This window comes from Corvus moneduloides, chromosome 3 (assembly GCF_009650955.1).
Source record: "Corvus moneduloides isolate bCorMon1 chromosome 3, bCorMon1.pri, whole genome shotgun sequence".
NCBI lineage: Eukaryota > Metazoa > Chordata > Aves > Passeriformes > Corvidae > Corvus > Corvus moneduloides.
In genome coordinates, this window is record NC_045478.1 from 102,403,903 (window position 1) to 102,428,251 (window position 24,349).

The window sequence follows — 24,349 nt, forward strand, 5'->3', positions numbered from 1 at the left end:
AAGGTGGTGACCACCATTCCCTAAAAGGCAGGAAAAGACACAATAAAACTTCAAATTTCATTTAATCAATTTACACAAATCCACAGCAAATTAAACACAAATTAGCAGTATATACAGAGTATTACTTACAATACATTACAGATTTGATTGGTGTAGTGTGTCAGCTCTGACATGATACTCAGTTACAGTAAATTCCTTTACACAGCTGTACCAGGATAGAGGAATGTAATGCAGCTAAGAAACACTTGGCTTTCCTCAGGTTCCATGATGACCAAATCTCAAGCTCACTCATTTCTGCAGAAGTGTGAGGTGCTGTCAGGCAAGGTGCTCATGGCACCTGTCCAATATTGCCTCTTCCATTTTTCCTTTACAGCCGTTTTAACCTCGGTTATGGAAGGCAGTAGAGAACTGCAATAGAACATAGACCAGGCTGGCACCTGCTGTTACTGCAGTTCTGACTTCTTTGCTCCGCCTGTGGGAAGTCAAACATGCAGTATCAAAGCAAGAAGCCTGCACCAGCTACCTTGGAGTGCAGTGACCAGGAACTGGGGCTGCAGGACAGATGGAGGAGGCTGTGTGGAGCAAGCCAGCTGCATCTTCTTTTTGGGGGGAAGTCAAACCCTTAGATGACAGCAGCACATACTTCAGAAAGATAAGACCCAATTCTAAATTCTGTCTCCAGCAAGGCAGAATATTACAAATGTTTCTTACATATAATGCAGGAGGAGCAGGGTGCAAGATGGAGCTGGTCATTTCAGCTGACAAAGACAAAAAGTTTACACCAATTTCAATTTTCTCTCCTGGCTTCCTTCAGACAAGTATTGAACAGGAGTCACCAATGTGAGATAACCACGTTCAACACCACTCCAGCAGTGAAGATGCCCACTATAGGATTCCCTGTAGGTACTGTAAATAAAGTGGGGGTTTTAAGGCTAAAGTACTCAGTACTATCGATCTTAAGAGAAGTTGGATCAACTTTTTAAGCATTTTTGACTACAAGTTAACATGTGCAGAGATTCATAGCATACTACATCTCCTACAGTGATAAGATGGAGGAACAATCTTACAGTAAGACATTCCTTGACCTACTTAAACTCAGCAGAGCTTAATAATAATGGAGAGGGATGTAAATCCAGTTGTAGCTGAAGCCCAGCACCCCAGAGGCTGCACTGGGAGAGCTGGACTAAAAGATGAGTCCATACTCGTGTCTGGAGAGCCAGGTTCTCCTTCCCAGGCTGTTCTCCCTTTGCATAAGGCCCCAGCACGTTCAATCCTACACCGAGTGCAGCTGTCATTGTCACATAATGCAGTTACAAGGCGTGAGCCCAACACCAGCTCGAGCTTCAGAAAAAGCAGTATTGGCTTTACATGGTAACTTCAGAGACTGAAGTTCTTGGGTCTAATTCTAAAGTTGCTTTTTGAAAACAAATCATACATGGAACATTGAAACTGCAGCAGTTACTGCCAGCATGAAATACAGAATTTCACAGGATGTGATTTTGTTAAGAGACTAAAACTGCTGTCAAATATACCCAATTTAAACAACTGCATAAAGCACTCAAGTCAGAAATAAGTAACAAAGCAGTTCAGATACTGACAAGTATACTAGAAACTAAACATACTTGTACTAGTGCAGAATTTAAAATATACTCCAATTTAAAATTACCTTCTGAAATTCTGGGATGGGGAGCACTGTTCTTTTTGTTGCTTAACCAGAACCCCATGGGATTTTCTTCCCATGAAGTTCCTGCTCTGTGTAAGACCCTGCCCTGCAGCCCTGTAGAGCAGAAGCGCTCAGCAAGTGCTGGCTCAGTCCGGGATGGCCTCGACGGCCTCGATGAGGTTGAGGGCCAGGCTGTACTGCCCGTGGTTCTCGGGCAGGTGCTCGATCACTTTGCTCACCAGCTTGGCGGTCGTTGCAATTGGCACTTCCACGTTCTGAACTTCCTGGGGGTCCTGTGCGAAACAAACTCAGCACCTCAGTCATTTCACAAGTAAGGCCTCCAGAACTTTTATAAGACAGACTGCTAATGTTTATAAACACAATCAAGCTGATGCTTTGACCCATGAAACTGCTTTACATGAAACAGAACTACCATGAGGAAAAACTGGGGGGGGGAAAAAAAAAAAAAATCTTACTTCCAGGAGTAAGAAAGGGCCATTCAGATGTAATCTCTGTCTTGGTGAACAGGAGCCTCAGAAAATCAACCTGTTTTCCAAACAGTTTCACTTACCATAGCTTTGAGCCAAGTGCACAGTGTTGGAGGAAGCCTGGTGAGGAGCTCCATGCCCTCCTTGATCTGTCCATGGAGCAGGGCGAAGGCCAGCCTCTGCCCAGCCAGGATGAGCAGCTGGGATGCCAGCACTTCTTTGTCAGCCACCTGCAGGAAGGCCTGAAAGCAGAGAAATGTAAGGGACCGAAAACCATTTCAGTGCGACACAGCTCACTAAGCTGGAGGCCTGAACAGCTGTAACAAAAGTCGGTTCTTGATACTAAAAGGACAAATAGTTTTTGAGACTGTTTCTTGTGTTGTGTGTTACTGTAACAAAGCACATTAGTAAGAGCTTCAGAGCAGCTCAGCAGGAGCACAAGATCTGTCTTACAGCCCAACAACATATTCCCCCCTCAAGGAAGGGAAGGGGTTTCTTTGTCCTAAATGTTTTTTCTTTCCTAAAGACATTACAGGCAAAAAAAGCCAATTCCTGAATTTATCAAATATAATAAAATAAAAAAGGCCATGCTAGTTATGCCAGTAGTGAATTTCTGTCATGTTTCCACTAGTTGCAATACACAGATTCTTATTGGGAAAATGGAAAAATAAACGTAATTATCCGAAAAAGTATTTTTATAGTCTCTGACTTTTCAGCCTGGGGATTTTTTGATCTTGACAAATCTTGTATAACCCTTCCAGCCATGTTAAGTAAGTAAAAAAGTAATTTTAGCAGAATATATGACAGTATTGTATGTACTAAAAAATGTTAAAACCTATTCTTACCTCTTCACCAAGATGATCCATCCCATAACTGTACAGTTCACAGACATAATGCCTTCTGACCAAATCCTCAGAGATCTGAAGATATTGAGCCAGGTCCGCAGCCAAAGTTGGCCAATTCTTCCCCTTTTCAAAAGGAAAATACTCCTCTTCTGAGACCTCTTTGTCCTTCTGTGACGAACACAGTGTTTGAACCGCCGCACTCACGACTTTGAGCAAGAACTTGGAAGCAAAAGTTGCAGGTTACTTCAGGATTATTTGTAACTTCAGAAGTTTAAGAACTTTGAGTACAAAACTTCTGCCTACCTGCTGTCGTATGGATAACATGTTTGGATCCATATCCCCACTAGGCAGCAGCTGAATTGATGTAAGGTCTTTGAAAAATGCATTTTTGCCCTAAAATTGAGAACCAAAGACAGGCCTCAGGGAAACAGGGCAATACAACAAATCTGCTTTGATCCAATACTAAGCAGCCCACTTATTTCTTAAATTTATTTTGTACTGTATCTTCTATTTTGCTCACAGAGCAAATGGAAACCTTGTGGAAGTGAAGGCAAAAAGAGAATGGCTAAGAGTAATAGTTGTATGTAAAAGAATGGAAGCACAGAAATAGGATCTGATTTTACTCGAGACATAATATGCACTCTTAAATGACAAAAGGTAATATAATGCTTTCTGCTAACAGATTAAAAAAATATATAAAACCAATGGAACTTGACCTGTGGTAAAATGCTAAAATCAGACTCAAATGCTTCATGGTAACTTGCAGACAAGAGCCTATGGCAAAAGGAAAGTAATAGTCTGCATTTATAAAATTTCAGTAAATCATTTAGAAAAAATCTGAACAGTATTACAGCACTAAATCATATTCTCCACAGCAGGAATTAAATCAGTCTACACCAGTACTTCGTGTTTAAATTCTATTAGAATTGCAGCGTGCTTATGACAGGAGGAGGAAAGCTCAATTTTTGGTATCAGGATCAAGCTCTGGTTGTAATGTAATGCACTTTAAATGCAGCAGCTTTTTAAAGTGGTTTATATGGGTTAAATGACAAATTGTTTATCCTCTTTGAGATGCTCAGAATTCTGGAATAAACATCAGCAATAATGGATACAACAGTGACACTAACATTTCTGACCTTTAAATATTTATGTTGCCACTGGTCTGGCACTTCTCAAAGCAACCAGAAAAACCTGTCATCCAGTGTTCTGACCATGCAGTACTTTCAGGCCACTTAATAATTAAAGAGCTGGTCTTCATGCAACTGAGGTCACTATAAATCTTTTACTCATAAGGAAACTCACCAAGTTTGTGTCTCTGCCTGAATTCTGGTGACAACTTCATTAATGCACCACAGTGGACTAAAGGCTTTCATAAAATCACACAGGAGCTGCTCCAAGTGTGAAAGCCAGCAAATATCCCAGATACCAAAAGGAAGGGAGTATTAAATATGGTAATATTTCATTATCTGCTTTCAAAGCCATACCTTGCTGTCAAACAGTGACAGTGGCTTCACACCCTTCAAGGAGAGCCTCATGATGGCATAGAGGACAGTGCACAGCACGAACTGGTGCTCCACCAGCGGGTAGTGGATGCGCTTCTGCTCCAGGGCCAGCTCCACAATGGACACCGGGCCCTCCACCGACACCCAGGCGTCCTCAGTGTCCAGCACAGGGGCCTGCATTTCATCACTGCTCACATCTGCCTGCCACAGCAACACACGACAGACACACACACTAAACACCTCCTACACTGGCCTGCTCTGCAAAGCCTTCGAGCACAAGTGCTCTGCAGTGAAATTAAGAAGAAATTTTCATATAGTTTAGAATATCATTAATATTTGTCTGAACTTAACAGTACAGGAATTAGTATAACCACAGTCTTCAAAAATAGATTTTAACCCATTAGTTCCTTGCTTTCAATGGGAAAAATAAAAATTTACCTCTAGCAAAGTTTGCAGAAGTTCTGAACAGCAGCCAAGAAAAGCTGTCATTGCTGCGTCACTCATCCCTACATCCTGGTAACAAACAGTAAAATTTAAATTGTTTTAGCTGGAATTGAAACAGGCTTGAATTAGCTCTGTATGTTTGAGAAGACAGTTGTTGACATAAAATACATAGTTCAGCTCAGTTTCTTAACCTGTTATATTTAAATGTAAACAAATACCTACTGAAGTACAACAAAGAATTAAAAAAACAGGAAAATTTGGAATAAAGTTAAATGTAGCCATTTACAATACTGTATCTCCAACAAAGACTGAATCAAGCAACACCACCTAGTAAATTTAATTTTCTGATCATATCAGTTGTCTTCCAAGTAAGTTTTAACTAATGATATTATGCATGAAAAATAATAGTAATTTGTCATCTTATAGTCTCAAGCCTGCCCTCAGTAACATTTGAAGTTGTACTACTGTTCTAATATGCTCTTTCAGATACAAAATTTAAGAAGTATAAATCAATTGTAACATTGCCTCTAGGGCTACATTTTGAATTTTTTTGAAACTTTCAAAAATGAATCACAAACCAGTATTAAATTTAAGACATTTCTAATTATTTGTTCCCACTCAGACAAAAGTAGTATTACTTGCCCGTCTGCATAATCTGTCCTTTGGAGCTTTTCCAACCTGTTTTTACAAAAAAAACCATAAAATGTATCACAACTAAATAATTGTCATTATAATATCTGTTTCTCACATTTTAACCTTTTATTACTATTTTCTCAATACAAAATGAGAAAATAGCTCATTGCAGCTACATGATGTAGCACATTGCATATCTTGCTTTCAACAGAAGACTTGATACAGATTGTAAAGGAATGAACAACACTGATGCCCATACTTTGTTCATCCTTCTTAAAGCCTGGGATTAGAACTAAGGCCCCAAGGGCCTCATTCAAATCTCAGAGACTGCTAAGAAATTCCCGGTGATTTCTACAATGCAGAACTAAAGCTGTAACACCAAGCATCATATTAGAAAGGAACTAGTTAGTTAATAAAAACCTCTCTCTCTTCTCCTGCTGATGTTAACCCAGGTAGAAGAGTTATGGTGAAGGATTTGCATAAAGGCATGCAGGAAAACTGGAAAAGGGTTTTTGCAGAAGCAACACCTACTACAATGTACACAACTGAGCCTGTTTGCTGAAAGGAACCAGGAAGAGGATATTCTCCAGTTCTTAGAGAGCTAAACAAAAAGCAAAGGCAGAAAATGAGAGGAGCAAAGGAGAAGGAAAAGAGAAGACAAGACAGCGAATTCCTGCAGTTTTTTGTTGGGAGTTTTATTCTTTTTTAAAAATCATTATCCACTTACTAGGAGCACTCTTTCTAAATTGCCTTCCAGTAAACAGACCCACTGCATAGTTATAAGCATGAAAAACCTGAAGCTTAGCAGGGACAAGAGATTGCTCAAATTCAAAGCAAACAAGCTACATACTAGAATAATAAAAGCTGATTCACAAAAGTAGCAATAGTTAAAAGTGCTCAACAACATCCACAAAATCTTCTGTATTTTGCACAATAAGAGTTCTTGTATATGAAACCTGGACTCGTGGTAGATTCTTGGTAGTAACTTACCAGGAAACAGGCACAGGGAAAACCCTTTAAGATATTTATTGTTTTCTGACAAATTTTTATATATGCACACATAGACAGTTTTAAACTCTTTCATGAATATTTCTTATTTAGCAATTACAAGCTAAAACTGCACTGAAGTCTTCAGAACACATCAATCAGTGTTGATCAGCTGCCTCCAGTTAATCATCCAACAGATCTGATATGTTAAAATATGCATTCCTTCATCAATTCCAAAAGTTAGCTACATAATAAACCAGATAAACAGTGGTGATTTGCATAGTTAAATCAAAGATATTCCAAATACTTTTTAAAACAAAAAACCACAATAAAATTGTTTATAAATACTAGTTTCACTTTTCAGTTATTAACAAAAGCAGCCTCAAGATACTGCACTCACCTTGTCCATAAGATATGTAGCAGAAGAAAGCCTTTTTACTATGAATGTATTCCACATCATCAGAGCAATACCTAGAAAAATCACAGACTTGTAAACTCCAGGTGAATAGAAAAGGGATCTTACAAGATGGTGAACAAAACAAGAAGGAATTGTGAGTTACCCTCACTGCTTTATATCTGGAATTTAGATTTCTCAGGAGGAGACTACACTGGTGATCAAATAGAGTCATAAGTGCAATTAAGATCTTGTTAAAAATATGTTATTATGCAGACTGGATTAAACATTTTAAGTACACAGCAAGAGAGCACCTTATTTCCATACATAAGTAGTCTACAAAAAAAATGCTCATCATCTTCATTGAAACAGGGTATCAAGAGATGCATCAGAAGTAATTGACTGCAACTGACGTTTCACTATTTAAATAAAAGTAAAAAATCATTTCAGAGCAATTTTATTTTAAAATGCTTTTAGTTAAACACATCAACTTTATCTAACTAACTTATGTTCACAGTTGTGATGGAAACCCAGTTTAGCCATGGAAGAGAGAAGCGTAAATGTCAGCAGGAAGTTTTGGGGTGGTTTTGAGACAAAATGGCCATTGCTATTATGAACTGCATTCATTTACTTTAGTCAACGAACATCCGTTCTGTTTCACAATTTCAACAAAGATAGTTTTTACTAAGAGCTTTGCACTTACCATGCTGAATGTGAGCATTAATGATGCATTTTAGATGATCTATAGACCTATTGAGAAAACATGCTTCCTTATGGAAAAAAAATAAATAAAAGTACAAGTTAATACATTATTCAAAACTTGGTTTAAATGTAAATTATTAATTCTTAAAAGGCCCAGGTAGATTGTCTTAAAGCTCCTTCTTTGACAGTTATAAGACTTGTAAGTTACTCTGCTGTTGGAATCTTCTCTACCAGTATCTGACAAACACATGTACGTGGCAAAGTTTGTTTCAGTCATCATGAAACAAACTGTAATTTCAGGGGGTTTTTTAGTATAAGTACTGCTAACATAATGTTTGCTGAAAGACATCTCCACTGACTACAGTCAGTTTTCAAATACAAAATCCATTTCTGATAGAAAGATTAATTTTTACTCAATTTTGTGATGATGGAGTAAGTTTTTAACAATCTCAGAGGAACCTTTTATTCTACATCAAGTTATGTGGCACACGTCTAAGGAGCACTGATTTAGCTTTTAACATCATCTGAACTTAGGACAACCTTTTCCACTAGAGAAACTACAGAACAGCTGAGGAAGAGGAGGAGTTTTTTTTTTCTTTCTTATGACAACTCCCAGCAGTGGCCAGGGAATCTGAGAACATTCAAGAAATCCCTCTTTCCTCCTTAAATTGAACGGCTTCTAGTCTAAAAAAATTAGCATTCTGTGATTTGTTTAAGCATACTTAGAACAGAGAAAAACTCCCCTCTATTTTGCAGTACCTTAACTGCTCTGTATGTGCAGTACATACAGCCAGAAACCTTTTTCAAACTGAACCTGGTTTCCACACTCCTAGTTTTGAGAATCTGGCAGCTTTGAAACATACAGTCCTGGCCTCGTGAGGTGCTGTTCAGCCTCGGGACATACTCTCGTTTTCTCAATTCAATTTCCACTAGCCACTTACACAGGAAAATTGTACCTGCTAACTGCTTTCAAAGCCAGTCTTATTAATGTTTTTCTGAACTACCAGAAACTTGTGAGACTGCTTCTATCGAGTTGGTCTTAACCATTATTCCCTGCAATGACATTTTCTTACCTCTGGGTCCTTATTCCACTGCACTACACATTCCCAAGAGCAATGTGCATGGAGTACATCCACTTCAAGACTACATGGAAATTGTTGATATGCTACCTGCAGCAGCTCTAGAAAAACAGAATCTAAAGTTAGAAGACAGACCTCTTCCCACTAAAATTTCTGCTACTTCACAGCAGCAGTCTCTGCAGACTTTTATAATTTAAAAAGTTCATGTTATTTTCTTACCTAGGATTCTTTCCAAGCCTGTAGCTGTTTCTGGCTCCTGAAGAAAGATATTATTATGCATTTCTACAGATTCTTCAGTACTATCTGTATTGTTTTTGTACTGGGCCACATTCAGTATAATAGGACTGAAGCCTTGCTTAAAAACCCACTTCGCTACAGTGTCAGCAATACCTCCTAGGATATTGAAAAGAAAAGTATCAGGTAGAGTCAATGTATTGCAGATTATTTATGGCTCAGAATCTAAGGATAACAGACAATACAGGAGTTTTAACTACTACCTTAATTACATAAGAGTAACTCTACCAATTAAAAAACTTCCTAATCAACTGATCAGAAGCTTACAATGCAGTTTTTACAATAATAGCTTTTTACAACTTTAAAGCAATGTTCTACATGATTTGCATTGGTTTTTAAATTAAGACTGGTATCCAGCAGAACAAGTTCCAGTGCAGAATACATCATTAAATAGGTAAGGATGGCTCAGAAGTCTATTAGAAAGAAAATCAACAATCTCTCTAAGAAAAAAATGTACCTTTTCCAGCTTCAAGTAATTTCTTAACAGACAGTCTGCCCAAAGGCTCAGTCTGGAGGGATGATACTCTTTTTGTCCTTTTGGTCACTTTGCTGTGCAGTAGTGTTTGAAGTATCAGGCAATCCTCTAACTGTTTCAGCAGAAGTTTCCAATATTCAGTATCAAGGGAAAGTGCTTCCCAGGATTCCGTGTCTGAACCTACAATTATTTGGGAAAACTAACAGAACGTATGAACTGGTTTAGGTCTGCTCATTTTAAAGCAGCACAAATTTGTTCATAAAAATTGCATAGCATTAAAATTCAAAGCTATATCCCAAGAGCTACTGCATTTTAAAGAATAATTTACTTCAAAGTATGCATTAACTATTATGCAAAGATCAATTAAAATCCCACATTGCTCACAAGTTACACAGATCCTTAAATAAAAGCCTAAAAGAAATAAAAGGACCTGAAGGATCATCTTACAGTCCCATTTTTAAGTTCATATTTAACTGGAAAATGGGTTAGAATACCTAAAAAAATATTTAACTTTAAATCCTGCACTATATGTAAAACTTCTCCAAATATATGACTAATCCACCTACATTTCCATTTCCTATCATATTAAAAAAAATATATCATGTACCCAGAAATACTGGATCCCACCACATGGCAGTCTGTGCATTATTTTGATAATGCTCATCTTTATCAGCAAATTCTCTGCCAGGAAGCCCAAGAATCTTTCCAGATTGGTAGGGGGGGAAAAAAAAAAGCAGAATTGGAGAAAAAGGTACAAAGAGAGCATGTGTGTAAAGGATACTATGTTGCAACAAACCAACATCTCTATTTTGCAACACTGACAATTTTGATAAACAAAATTGCAACAGTTAATGGGAGCGTGCAAAAATACTAAAACACTTCCTGGTGATCTAGTTAAAATTTATAAGGTAGACACGATTAGAGGGCTGGAGCACCTCTCCTATGAAGACAGGCTAAGAGAGTTGGGATTGTTCTGCCTGGAAGAGAAAAGGCTCGAGGGTGCCCTTACTGCAGCCTTTCAGTACCTAAAGGGGTCTACTGGAAAGGGAATTTTTACAAGGGCAGGTAGTGATAGGACAAGGGGAAATGGCTTTAAAGAAAAATAAGGAGGTTTAGATCGGCTGTTAGGAAGAAATTCTTTACTGTGAGGGTGGTGGGCACAGATTGTCCAGAGAAGCTGTGGATGGCCCCTTCCCTGGAAGTGTTCAAGGCCAAGGTAATGATGCTCTTGAGCAACCTGGTCTAGTGGGAGATGTCCCTGCCCACGGCAGCAGGGGGTGAAACCAGATGAGCTTTAAAGTGCCTTCCAAGCCAAACCATTCTCTGGTTCTATTTACAAGACTGAACATCACCTACATCCCATCTAATCTGTTCAGACACATCTGCCTGGTGCTGATTGGAAATGGAATAATGTTTTCCATCTTGAATTGTAATGCTGTATGCAATTTCACAGCCTTAATCACAACTTGGTAAAGAGATTTATTGCCAAGAAAATCAAGCATCCATCTTGTTAAGAAGGAATAGTAACAAAGGTACTACAAAAATTCAACAGTATACTTAAAAAAAAAGAAATCACAAGTATATTAAAGTAAGTTTACCATCCAAAGCTCAGTGGACTTCTCAAATTTATGTGGAAAGTGTGTAGGCTTTAAGTTTGTCAACATAATTTGCTATCAAGAGAGAAACTTAATGTACAGTTTCCATATTTAAATATGTTTAGTAAATAATCTTAATTAATCTCAGCATAATGTTCTTCAAGTTTAAATGCAAATTTTCAGGCTTGCAGGATGGCACGTTTGTGCCCAGGTCGGAATGAGCACAAATGCTGAGGATGTTACTGTTGCCAAGACAGTTCCACGGAACTGCTCCAGTAACTAGAAGAGAGGGGGCGGTGCAAGCTGAGTTACCTTCTTCTCCGTCACGCTGTCGATGATCTGTGCAGTTACAGAGTGTCCCACGTGAGCGGACAGCAGGGCAGCCGCGTTGTTTTCGGACTGAACGCAGGCCGTGCGCATCTGCTGCCACCAGGGGGACACCGACTGCGTGTCCCAGGACTCGTCTATAGCGACTGCAGGCAAAGGGAGAGCAGGAAACGCAGCTTGGGTCATCGTGCAGGAGCAACCAACCCCAGAACCAGCACTCGTGAACACAGCTTGTCCATCAGGAGCAATTTCTGATTACGTGATCACTTTCTAGATATGTAGGACACAGGTTCTGGATTGTAACTCAAGTTTAAAATAGAACGTGAATTACTCATTCCCAAAACTCATTTGTAGCAAATAGATAATAGATCTGAATCACTGGAGAGCAACCCTGCTGCATGCTTACAAGATCTAAGGGATATTGCACTTCACAATGCAGACAGATTCATTTGTGATTCCAAGATGCCACACATATTCAATGCACTCAAGCTGTTTCCCCTCAGGCTACCTTGTGTTCAGCAGCATTAATTTATTCAGACAACAGCAGTAGCTTATTCATACTTTCAGTTTCAAGCTGATAATGCTGCTCTGTGGTGAAGGAGACAATAAGGAAACCTGGCACAGACTTATCCACATCAGCTGCACGTGTGGTAGGAGAATCAGTATCTATTCATATGTGCAACATACGTACAACCTAATCCAAATTATGGCGAACTGACTTTATAGAGTACTCAAGTTACAGAGATGTTCAGTATACAAATGCTGCTAAAGTAACAGTGTCTCAAGGATGTCTGAGAGCCAGTCAGCACAAATTAAAGAGATGAGACTATACATTCAAAATATGTGAGGGAAGTGAGCTGGACAGCCACGATCTGGTGCCAAACAGGAGTTGTGTCAACTTAGTGTAGAATGAGAGTGAAAACATGGCATGATTAGTTAGTCCATGAACATGCAGCATCTAGTTATGCTGCATAATTTGTGAGAGGGGTTTTGAAAACCCAAAGTGATAATACAGCCTAGTCAGTGTAGAAAATTTCTAATAATAATAACTGCAGCTGCCTTTAAGTATTCCAAATGCATGTCTCACCTTTCATTTTGCTCAGAAGTGACAGCATAGAGTGAAGGCAACTGACAGAATCTGGTTTGTCTAGAATATCCTTTTCCTTGGAAAGCCATAAATTGAGAAGGAGTGACTGTAAAAAAAGAGAATATGGAATTGAAGCAGTAAAATGGAAGGCTAATATTGCAACACACCTAATGCAAACAGTTTCTCAAACAAGTTTTGTGTCAAAGAGTAAAAATGCTATGTCCATGAACCATTATATTAACATAGCAAGTTAAAAATATATGGCACAATGCACTCTAAGACAGATTTTGAAATTAAATAATGCAATCAGTAGGTTTAATTAGGAAGACATTCTACAAAACACTCCCTTTTGAAGGTTCAACTTGGCAAACATTAGTAGTTATTAATACTACAGTTGAAAATTTTACAACACTTGTAGTCCTTAATGCATATTCCAGACATTCCCACTAGAATACCCACATTTCCTACTAGAATATTTCCTTTTTTTCTTTGATATCTTTTAACTGGGAAATGCAAATATGAGCAACTGAAGAACTGAATACGTGGGTAATTTGAACACAGCCTGAATACAGCAGTAATCCAAGGGTCAACATGCAGAAATTTTCCTTTCAAAGTTTTGTTTCAAAATACTAAATCAAATTTTTGAAGTATGTAGTAAACATCTTACCAACAAGGTTTGTGGGCTAAAACCTGCTGATTCCAGAGCATGACACATTTCCTCTGTGGAACTCTCCCCACACAAACACTTCCAGAAGAAAAAGCTGCCTGAAGCAAGAATTAGTAGACATTATGAACAGTATCTAAAACCACAATCCCTCTCCTTACACTTATACAAAAGGCAATCTATTGATCAGGTCCCACTGAGAGCAATACAAAGGAACAAGTTACATTCAGAATCACCTGATGTTCACCTGCTTGCCAGGTTAAACCACAACAGTCTTTTCTAAAGCCCAACAAGGGGCACAGAGGGTTGAGATAATGACAGATCTGACCAGAGCATGTTGAAACAAATTTCTCATAATCATTCATTACATTACTTTAATAGTCAGTGGTCATAAGGCTGATGGATTTGTTGCCAGAGCTGTGTTAAGTGACATGTAAATTGCTGTAAACATTCTGTGTTGTGCTCTACCACCCCTGGGGGTTTGGTTCGGGTTATCAGGTACTGTGTAATGCTGGCTCATGGCACGGTAAGATCCGTGCGGTGACACCGATCTGCGTTTGGCCTCAGCCCCGCCACCAGCTCCGGCCCTCGGGTGCCATCCAGTGGGAACGATTCGCGATTACACCTTTGCTCCTCCAAGGGCCCATCCGGGGCCAAATGCCTTCCTACACCTCGCCCTTCTCCAGCCGAATTACCATCATTCTGCTCAACACTGCTCGGTGTAGTCAAAGGGGAGAGAAGACCTCTGGATCTGATGGGAAAGTGACAGTCACTGTGGCTACTCCGAACCCAGCAACAGGCACAATGGCTGAGCTAGAAAACCAGCCTGACACTGAACCACTGCCAACTCTACGAGAAGAAACACTGGAAGTCAGCTCACTCAGCAGAAGGAACAGGAGAAGGAAGCGGATGAGGCAGGCTATTCCAAAGCAAGGCCAGCATGAGAGCAGTAGAATGAGGTGGTCACTACTCAGGAAGGAAGAAGAGGAAGAACTTGTAAATGAGACAGTAACCAAAAAATCCCTATCCCTGAGGGAGCTGCGAGATACGCGTGAAGATTTCAGCCATAATCCAGGTGAGTATGCTGTTCTTATGTTGGGATAACAGGGCCAGTAGCCTCAAAAGAGAGAGTAAGGAAGCCAAAGGGCTAGGATCCCTTTCTAGGGAAGGGGGCATTGACAACAGAATTGGAAAAGGAGCACAAGTCCTCAGCCTCTAGAGGCAACTCCTCCCAGGTGTGAAGGGAAGGAATCCCTTGAGGGAATACATTACATGTAGGCAAATGGACTGATTCAGACTGCACAGAACAGTGAAGCCAGCCTGTGGAAAGATTGACAGATACAATGAACTTCTAAAGGCCACGTGGAATGCAGTGGGTGCTGGGATATTCAAACACTGGGATACACGTCTAGCTAAGGTCATTCGGCTAGTCAGTACTATGGGATCTGCCAATCAAACTAACCCTGCCCAATCAAAACTCTTATGTACAACAGAAAGATAAAAATATGCTGGGGAACAGAGTCTGTGTTATTCCTGCCTCAGGCAAAAGCAAACCCATTTGTGGAATGCCTGAAGTGTACCTCAAGGGGATTTGATTCTGGGTGGGAACAGTCAATGGTTTGAATTGTATGATGTTAATTGCTATATAACATTGTATGGCATCACTACTATGGATGCTATATGTCATATCAATGGTATTGCAATAAAAATTAGCCAGATTAATGACAACTTAATTTTGATGAATCTGGCAAAGTGCAGTGATGATACAACATGATAAGCACAGCAGTGACAGAACCAGAACTGGTTTCAGCATGCAGCAATGCAACAGCACACACCACCTCTCCTGCCCTAGAGGACTACTCTAACAGATGGAGCCCACAGTCATGGACTAAATGAACTCAATGGACATCTTAGAGGGACCTGGTTGAAAAATCTCAACTCCACAAATTAGGGGTCCTTGTTGCCTCACCTAATGGCCTTGGGCTGCCTCTGGTCAGCTCCCCCCATCTCTGAGGCTAAAAGTCAGCCCTGCCGTTAACTCAACTCTTAGTATGCTGTAACCATGAAAGAAACAGCAGGGTACAGCTGCTCTGTGAAGTATCCAGTCACCACTGCTCAACTTGGTAGTGGTTAATAAATGAATGAACAGTGGTTACATGGCTTCAGGGTAATTGTACCCACAGATGTAGTTAATTTGTATTAATATTTATTGAGGTATAAAGACTTGCCCTCCACCTAAAGGTGAGAGTCCAGAAGGAGCAGTTACACACTACTTCAAGGCAAGACAGGTTGCTACGGTCCTCAAATTAAGGCTAAAATATTTATACCATCTTAGATTAAAATCAGTCTGAGCAATGTGATAAGGAGTTCAATAGCTCTTACCTAAAGCCACATATTCTCCATCTTCCATATTTTTTACAGTAATCACATCCTTTTCATATTCCAGATATTCCAAGAACATTTTCACAGACAACACATCGTCCTTCTCATCAGTCAACTGAGCGGCAGTTGGAGTATTTTCTTTCTTGTAGTTCTCCAGTAAAGTTTCAAGCCTATGAAAATCTTTTTCTTCAAGATGAAGCAGTTTAGCTAAGTCCTTAAAAGTAAAAATAAAAAAACCCTCAAGACTTACACATGCAGATGGGTTTCCAAACCATAGCAAAAACTAAAAAAAGTCAAGAGAGTCAAAATATTTAATTTTGAACACTAAAAATGTCTTTGAGAAGGGCCAAAATGGTTGAATATTCTCCAAATAAGCTATTCACATAGCTCAAATGAAGAGCTTGTCTAGCTTCCTTTTTAAGGACCAGAACAGATACATTTCCCATTTTAGAGCCTGCTCATAGCATAACAATCATCCACCAAGTACACAAACTTATAAAATACCAGTATGGTTTTGTAAATATATAACCAGCTTTACAAATTATAGCAAAAGCAAGCCAAATTATGCTGCTATACAAGCATCAAAAGTTTTAACTTCTACAGGTTCCAAAATATCCTTCAAAACCAAAGTTAAGAACACACTATGTACTTTGGATAAAGGACTGAAAACAGGAGATTGTGGTTTTATTTTCATTTCTATCTCAACTTCATGTGACTCCTAAACAATGTTAGGTAGATAAATTATGAGGCTGGAGGGAAGATATTATAAACAATTACTTCATTAAAAGTTCCAGGCCACAAAAATGGGTAACTTGCTTACATACTTACTTTATCCGAGGCTTTGAAAATGAGTTTTTATGCTTAAATAATCACTGGATTTTAAAAGACAGTTGAATTTTGGATTTACTCACATTATCTGAAGGTGGAGTCTCTTTCTGTATGCTTTGGGAATTTAGTTTGCTAACCAGTTCATAAAGATGTAACAGCTTTAACTTGTTTGCACAGAACTGCAGCAGTCCTTCATCCACACACTCCAGCTCTGAGGAGAAATAAAACTGCATTTGAACTTGAATATGTAGCCTGGAATACTGAAACACATGCACAGAACTGGAGGATTTCTGAAACTCACTGTAATTTTTTGATTACATTCAATTCAGAGCAGCATAAAATAGGAATTATTTTTACAAGAGGTATTAAAAAAAGTTATCAGGCTTGTTTTTAAACTGGAGGTTGACAATGTGGAACTGAACAAAGACAAATCTATTGTCTTTTCCTGGTTTAAGATCAAACCAGAAATCGTCAAAAATTGAGATACAGTTCCTATTTTCTTTCATCAAGAATAACAAACTATAATATTTTATTCATTGCGACAACACTTCAAGCATATTCCTTGCATCTGAAGAAGGCTTGATAACTATCGATATGAATTAAATTTCATCTCAGCAAGACACTGACTTCTGTATTTTTGCAATCTTAGTCTCAGAAATTTCATGTATCTATTGACATTCAAATTCCAGTAACAATTAAAGCAAACAGAATATAGGAAACTACCACAAACACGTCCAGAAAAACCCTTTTATTCCAACTTATTCGTCATTAAAGAAAGCTTTTTTGAGAGATCCTAAAAGGACCTTTCTATACAAAAGATTCCTCTGAATACATAATTTTCACCTGAAACTGCTTCTAAACATGATTTTCACCTACAACCCCTTAAATTCTTTCGATACATTGCTATTAAAATCCTACCAAAAAAAAGAAAAACACAGGGAGCTTGGCACAGAGCCACTTGACCTTGAATTCACAACCACAGCATTCACAGAGCCCAGGATCTTCTGCATATTATCTTTTACCTACTAGACAGAATGGAGGAATATGACCCTACTCTTGTGAAATTAGAAGGCTGGAACATTAGTCAAGTTTGTTGTATATTCTGACTGTGGGGAAATAATGTTATGTTTGACAACAAGAGATTAATGATGAAAAACACACCAAGAAACCATAGTCTCCATCAACCTCTCCTCAGTGTTAAAAAGCATGTTTCTGTTTTCCTTTGGACATTTTAGGAGTTCCAACAGAGGTGGATAATACTACTGATTTAGAATGCCAAACCAAAATTAGGTAGAGAACTGAACGTGTGAAGTTCTTGATCTCCCCTATATACTTCAAGAAAACGATAAGAAAAACCTACCACTGATAGAAATGAAGGAGGGATTTCTTCTCAAGCATTTGAAACTACAAGAATATGTTGTCACATTCTCAACTGAGGCAGGAGAAGGGACACAGCCTTTCCAATGGACAAATGGTTTATTCAGCACTTGCAAGCAACAGTGGTAGGGACTTCTTGACTGCTATTGCTAAAGCCTCATCTTTTAACAAGGCAGTGTGAATCCACTGATAACAACAACAACAACAAAGCAGACTTCTGTTGCTGAGAAATTCTAGCACATGCAAAGGAAGTGGCAGGCACACACTTCTCCACTCTAATTCTCAATACCCAGTTGGGTCTCTAAAATGGGTCAAGCACAAAGTTTGCCCAGTTTAGAAAGATATGAACATGTAATTTCAAAGAAACAATCTCGTAGACTTTCAGCAACAAGATTTTGAATTGGCAATGACATTCCCTGACACAGGCTCTGAAATCTCCAGTAAAACATGAAGTATTTGCTAAACTCCAGCAAAATCTACAAAAAAAAAAAAAAAAAAAAAAAAAAAACCCAAAAACAACAAACAAAACCAAATCAACTAGACATCCAGTCACACCTCAGACCCTCACTGGTAAGGATTTTGTGCTTCAAGTACACTAAAATTCACAGACCACACCACATCCTTACTTCCTTCCTCGAAGAGAGAATAAATTAAAATATTTACAGGCAAAAGCCTATGAACCTTCTTTCTAAAGGAAGCTTTTACAGGACACAAGTACCCAGAGCAGTTGTTGTTGGGTTTGTTTCGTTGGGTTTGTTAAAAATATATCATTACAAGTTACTAAGCACACAGCAAGCACAGCCAAGCATACTTACTAGCAAGCTATTTGCAGTCTGCATTAAATAAAGACACGGTAAAGCAACATCTTGTGATATCTGGTATCAAAACTAAGCTGACTAAGTGCAGTCTTCCTGTGGAATAGAACATTTCTACAATAGTCTTACAGCACTGCAGACCAAGTGCAAATGCCTCTCCATATTTGCAAAATCCACCTACCCTGTTTTTTTAAATTATCCATTAATGTCTGAGTGATGTTTGTGAGAGATGAAAGTGGCACACGTTCACTTGTCAGTATACTTTCCAAAGCCTGTTAAGCAGATATTCAAGAGAATTAAACATTCACTTAATCTTATTGCACAAATACGGAAGTTAAGCCAACAATAGCACAACTTTGACCACAATTTTTCATCTGTATTTCACCTTCACATATACTTGTGGCATAATTTGTTCCTACAGAAAAGTCTTCTCTCTTTTTATTATTCATGGATGATGCCTTGGAGAAGTCACAAGTCAAAGTTAATTCTAGTCAATATGTTGTAAAAAAACTACCCAGAAAAAAACATACAGCAACCCTAAACAGCTCAATTATTTGCTTCAAGTAAATATAGGGAAAAAAAACCCCCATATTTTGAAAGATTTAGCACTCTGGTAATGCAGTACTTTTTTTCTAATATTAAAGTATACTCTAAATCTTCACCTGTTTTTTTGTAGCAGGGTATTTGATATCAAGTATTAATTCCTTTGCTTCAGCTTCAATTAGATCTGCAAACAAAGACAATCACAATTTCAATTCATATTTCTCAAATGCCTTTTGAAGAGCAAGTCAACCTGCACAACAGTTAAGGGGCATATGGGTTCATGACAAAGATGAAGATACTGTTATAGAAGCTGCCAAAAAAAAGCTTGGGGAAAATGAAACAAACTAACAGAAACCCCGAGCTACTTAAAGATCATAACTAATAGCACATAGAGCTGTCAGAATGCACCACGATCATACTTGTGATTGCACACTTACAGGACAGATAATCCAAGAATCCTTTGATAACACACAATCTTTAGAAATTATACAGGAGAACCTACCTGGATCTGAGGTTTTAGCTTTGAGTAAAGCATTTAACTTCTTCACTAGATGCATATCCTTTGCTCGTTCACTCTTTTTATCACTGAAGGAAAAGAATTTTTAATTGTATGAGTGAAGAGAACTAAAAGCAATGATTCAATTAAACTGTATTTTTAAAATTATTTATGCTACTTTAAGGTAACATCACAATAATGAAAATCAAGTTAATCCATACGAACCAATGACACTATTACAGAGTACTATTCAGCTTGAAAAGGAACACCAGGATTACCCTCTCCAACTGTTTCCAAAAACAATAATGAAATTAGTAATACAGAACACAGAATGTCCTTACCTCAGTGCTAAATGGAAAGGTACATGGACAGTTTTTACACTCCCAGAGACTGGATCAACAAGGCAGATCTGGTAAGTCTGGGGCTGCCATCCCTGACTGGTCACATTGTTTAGACCCATTATTTTATAACCAGGATACAACAACCTGAAACCAACAAAAAAACAAGCCTTTATACAGAATAACAAAACTATCAACCTCCCCTTCCCACACATTAAATAAAATGGCAAAAAGTATTATAAAGCTAAGGTTTAATAACTGCTGAACACCTTTATCAGAAAAGACTGTAGGATGATGAAATATGACTAAGTTCCCATCTCTAGAACAAGCAGCTGCATTCAGTAGAAACACTGGGCAGCACAAGAAGTGCTTGCCAGCACCACTAGCACTTTTACCCCTGGCATAGCCACATATCACTGTATTGCAGCAGCACAGCCACCATGCCTACCTGCTACCTGTTTCTTACCTACAGTATTTCCCCACATTGAAGGCTCCAACCCGAGGCCCTTGCTGTGTACTCCACACTTCCAGAATACCTCTTCTTGGAGCATAGATCACAAGGAACTGAGCTACCCTGCTTGGACCCTGTGCATTTCCAAAAGGAGAAGAATCCATCTTCTCAGTTTCCCTCTCCTGAAGGTCCTCTACAGTCTGTATCCAACCAACTTCTGCATCACGGTATCCTTTGTAAGAGAAGACAGAAGCTCATTAGTGTGCAGAAATGAATACATGATTAGTGCATCAAGCTGTAATCTTAAGATTTGTTTCAAATTGTGCAACTCCTGACTCCTGGAAAGAACTCTGGTCCATTGACTTGGAACAGGGACCCCAGAGAGTGGCCAAACACAGCCCTTGACAAAGCTTTGGGGAGGAACAAATTCCTCTGAAGAAGACACAAAAAAACCCCAAGACACATCAGGTCAATACTCTGGACATTACACCAACACAAGAAATTGAGGAGTTCCTTGTTGGGCAGTCATCACAATGAAATGAGAATCTAACAAGCTGTGTATCTTCTTACTGATTTTTCAAATTGTTTATCTTCTCAGCAGAATTAAAGAGGGTACTAGAGCTTATCAAGAGAAAGAACCTTGGAGAATAAAGCTAAAGCTCTTCCAAAAAAATTGTGAGGTCAAAAGCTTTCTGTTGGGAAACAGTCTGTGAAGAAAAACAATTCAGAAAAATCTATGGCATTCAAAACAAACAGACCAAATTTTAACTGTAGGCCATGTATTCCAGGGATTTGCAGCAATACCCTTATGGACTTTATGTTACACCTGACTTTGGTTTGAAATGAACCAATGTAGTAAAATATTTGAAATCATAAGTCTCAACATAAGCCCCAGTGTTTTGAAGAATATTATTTGTTATCCTAATATCACTACCATACCTTTCCACATGCGAACTGCAAGTCCTCTTGTAACATCCAGCAAAATTACCCTTCCAAATTCATCTGTTACTGCTGCTAAAGTGTTACATGGAGAAAGACATATCCTTTCACCATGGCGACGGGAGTCGGGAAGTCCAAACCTAAAGAAATAATAATAATCAAGCAAAACCACTAAACACATCCTTTTCTTCAGAAATAGTTAGATTTTCTTATGAGGATTAAGATTTCTTTTTTTAAGGTAACAGAAGGTATGGGTAAAATTAAGAGCAAATTGAAAAAGGTTCTTGTGCTATCTACCAAGATGTATCATAGCTCTGCCTAAGTCCTACTGCAAAAGCAAAGTTCAGAAAGTAGGATAAGTGATTGCCTTGTCATGCACTGTCAGGCAACGACTGTACAGTAACAGTGAACCCACACACTGGAAGGGAAAGATGAATAATTATTTGTTTCAGATTATTTCATTAATTATTTCATTATTCAGAATGATAAACTGAAAAGAAACAAAGCTTAAAACAAATGACCTGCAAACTATCACTACTGCTTAAAGTCACATGTTCATCAATTCAAAATAATCCAAATAATTAAAAACACAAGAGATCTAAAGCAACTGACAAACTTACCTCACTGCCAATGGAGTTGCAGGTTCCACTTTTGGTTTTTGCTTTTGGACAGGTTCTTCTTCATGCTTACTCTTCCAACCAAGCCAGCCACTTGCAACAGAAAAACATGTAAGAAGAATTACACTAATGGTCCTAAAAATGCTCAAAATATTATGAAGCCACAACTAAAAAAAATATATATTTTTTTATTACCTGGCAGCATTAAATAATGCTGAAGTCAGTTTGCTTGCAACGGCTAAGGCAACGTGAGACAACAGTGGCTGTGAGCTACCCTGAAAGAAAGGAATACAGTGCTTAGAAAGTCAAGAAACAGTCAGCTGAGAACCACCCTGAAATGAAGGAACAAAGCCTTTAGAAAGCCAAGAAATAGTTCTTACACTGAACTCAACTGCAGAATAGTTTTCAGGCCTCCTATGGACTTTCAGCTCAGAAAGCATAGCTTTAAGACTGCAAAATTTTAATTCATTGCCCCCAGAAAAGCCATTCTGACATCTCTTTACAATTTCAAAATCCTCCTGCAAGTCACTGGTAGCTCAGTATGTTTGTCTGCAACAGAAGTTAAAAAAACCCTGTGTATGATCTATCACAGAGTTAGCTGGTGTACGGCTTTGGCATCCTTACAAATAACCATGTAAGCAGTTTTTTCACAAACATTTTGGAAGAGCAAGTACAAAAGTAAAAATTCCAATTCTAGCATTTTCAATTAACTTTCAATCCTGATAAGGGCAGCACACATGTAGGGTCTGAAGGTACAAGACACAGCTATGATGACATCCTTTTCCTCCCATACAACAGAAAATGATGTAAATATGCTACATGTTAAGCATAAATTGCAATTTTCTCCTACAAGAAATCACTACAAGGTACTCAGGTCATGTTTGCACACAATCAAAGGCCAGAGACTCCAAAAATCCTTAAGATGCATTGTTCACACAATACCAACCTAATTTTTCAAAAACAGGTAAGTTACGTAATAGGCAATAAATTAACAAATTTTAAAAAATTACTTGACTGTCACATTCACTGTAAGATAGAAAATAAAATTTCTCATTTGCAGGAAGCCATGCTAGACATTACTATCACATCCACTCCAAACCATTCCAGTTTCAGAAGATCAAGAGGGGGAAATGTCAGCATAAAATGAACATAAGAATACTTCAGAAACACTCATACAGAAAAAAGAAGGATTAATTATTCAAAGTTTCAGCAAGTCAGCTTTGTAGTACATACCTCCAGGGCAAAAAAGAACCCAGTGAAAGGATTGGCTCCAACAGTAACATACTGGGACATGGCAGGTGGACTGTTTTTTATAGCTGCATTATATCCTCCTATATTGGAGGCAGTCTTCATTTGATCAAAAGGACACAGTGTCATGATGCCTAACAAAAACATTAAAGTGAATGTCTTACACATTCAGAACAAAGGCATGCAATTGCTCCAAAAGCATAAATACACTCCTGCCTTCTTGACTGACCAGCCAACATTCAGGGGGAAGGGAAGAGGAACAGCTTTAACCACAGAAATGCTAAACAATGTGTCAGAAACAACCTAATGGCCTTGGGTTAATTATAAAGCACATCTGGTTTGTTGAGAAGAAAAAAAAATTCAGCAGAGTTGAGCAGCAAAAATACATGTACCAAGCTCACTTCACCTGCCTTGATAGCAGCCTTCTGACCTCTTAGCTGCTTTTGTAGAAAGAGTGGAAGAGAAACTAAGCTTATTGTCCCTCAGATATGCCTCTCTGACAAGAACTGAGGCTTCTGCAAATTCCTGAAGGGTAAAAGTCTTTGAGAGCCTACAAGTCAATTTGTCCTCTTTGGAAAGGAACCATCTCAAATTCAATTTTCCTTATGTGCTAGACTCAGGGAACACCCCCACCAGTCTTAACCTGCCTGCCAGACAGTTTTTTCACCAGATAGAAATGGAAAAAACTGCATCTGATCTGATCTCTCTCAGCTGTTTCTTCCCAAGCAACAAAGAACAAGTCAGTTACAGCTGTAAGATGGAAGGCTCAATCAGAACAGAAAAGAAAGTAAAATATATTTTTGATAATGGTTAATGAGATAATTCATTATGACAACCTTCTCTCAGTATTTCTATTCAACTGGTATCACTAAGTACTTTCAACCCGAAGTTAACTGCACAAAAACATTATTTCATTTTTTTAAATACTTGAAATTAAACAGAAATGCTTACCAATACTAGCATGGTCAACAATCGTATCCACATCTTGTAAACCCCATTTCTTATAAGCTAATGGTGGAGGCTGAACATTCTCATTGCCAGATGCTGCAGCTGACAAAAGTTGATAAAGCACAAAAAAATTTCTACTGAGTCAAAGACAAAGGAATAGCATAACAGAGAGGGAAAAAAACACCTGA

At 38.5% G+C, this 24,349-nt stretch overlaps 1 protein-coding gene across 6 annotated transcripts in view; it reads right to left on the reverse strand.

Moving 5' to 3' along the window:
- Nucleotides 1-43: 43 nt before the first annotated feature.
- RAB3GAP2 (RAB3 GTPase activating non-catalytic protein subunit 2) overlaps nt 44-24,349 on the reverse strand; it is a 43,822-nt gene continuing 19,516 nt past the window's right edge. For 3 of the 6 annotated variants that reach the window (XM_032103021.1, XM_032103020.1, XM_032103025.1), the window contains exons 9-35: nt 24,165-24,263; nt 23,199-23,347; nt 22,161-22,240; nt 21,969-22,058; nt 21,349-21,488; nt 20,425-20,641; nt 19,962-20,105; nt 19,627-19,709; nt 19,244-19,308; nt 18,763-18,853; nt 16,473-16,600; nt 15,562-15,775; nt 13,183-13,280; nt 12,516-12,621; nt 11,414-11,574; nt 9,489-9,705; nt 8,957-9,130; nt 8,732-8,838; nt 7,660-7,726; nt 6,963-7,033; nt 5,585-5,620; nt 4,937-5,011; nt 4,481-4,708; nt 3,300-3,389; nt 2,997-3,215; nt 2,235-2,393; nt 44-1,956 (exon numbers count right to left, since the gene is read on the reverse strand). In XM_032103021.1, the coding sequence (XP_031958912.1) occupies nt 1,810-1,956; nt 2,235-2,393; nt 2,997-3,215; nt 3,300-3,389; nt 4,481-4,708; nt 4,937-5,011; nt 5,585-5,620; nt 6,963-7,033; nt 7,660-7,726; nt 8,732-8,838; nt 8,957-9,130; nt 9,489-9,705; nt 11,414-11,574; nt 12,516-12,621; nt 13,183-13,280; nt 15,562-15,775; nt 16,473-16,600; nt 18,763-18,853; nt 19,244-19,308; nt 19,627-19,709; nt 19,962-20,105; nt 20,425-20,641; nt 21,349-21,488; nt 21,969-22,058; nt 22,161-22,240; nt 23,199-23,347; nt 24,165-24,263 (3,455 nt within the window). In that variant the 3' untranslated portion in view covers nt 44-1,809. The remainder of the gene's footprint in view (nt 1,957-2,234; nt 2,394-2,996; nt 3,216-3,299; nt 3,390-4,480; nt 4,709-4,936; nt 5,012-5,584; nt 5,621-6,962; nt 7,034-7,659; nt 7,727-8,731; nt 8,839-8,956; nt 9,131-9,488; nt 9,706-11,413; nt 11,575-12,515; nt 12,622-13,182; nt 13,281-15,561; nt 15,776-16,472; nt 16,601-18,762; nt 18,854-19,243; nt 19,309-19,626; nt 19,710-19,961; nt 20,106-20,424; nt 20,642-21,348; nt 21,489-21,968; nt 22,059-22,160; nt 22,241-23,198; nt 23,348-24,164; nt 24,264-24,349) is intronic. The other 3 variants (XM_032103024.1, XM_032103023.1, XM_032103022.1) reach the window with 2 other exon arrangements.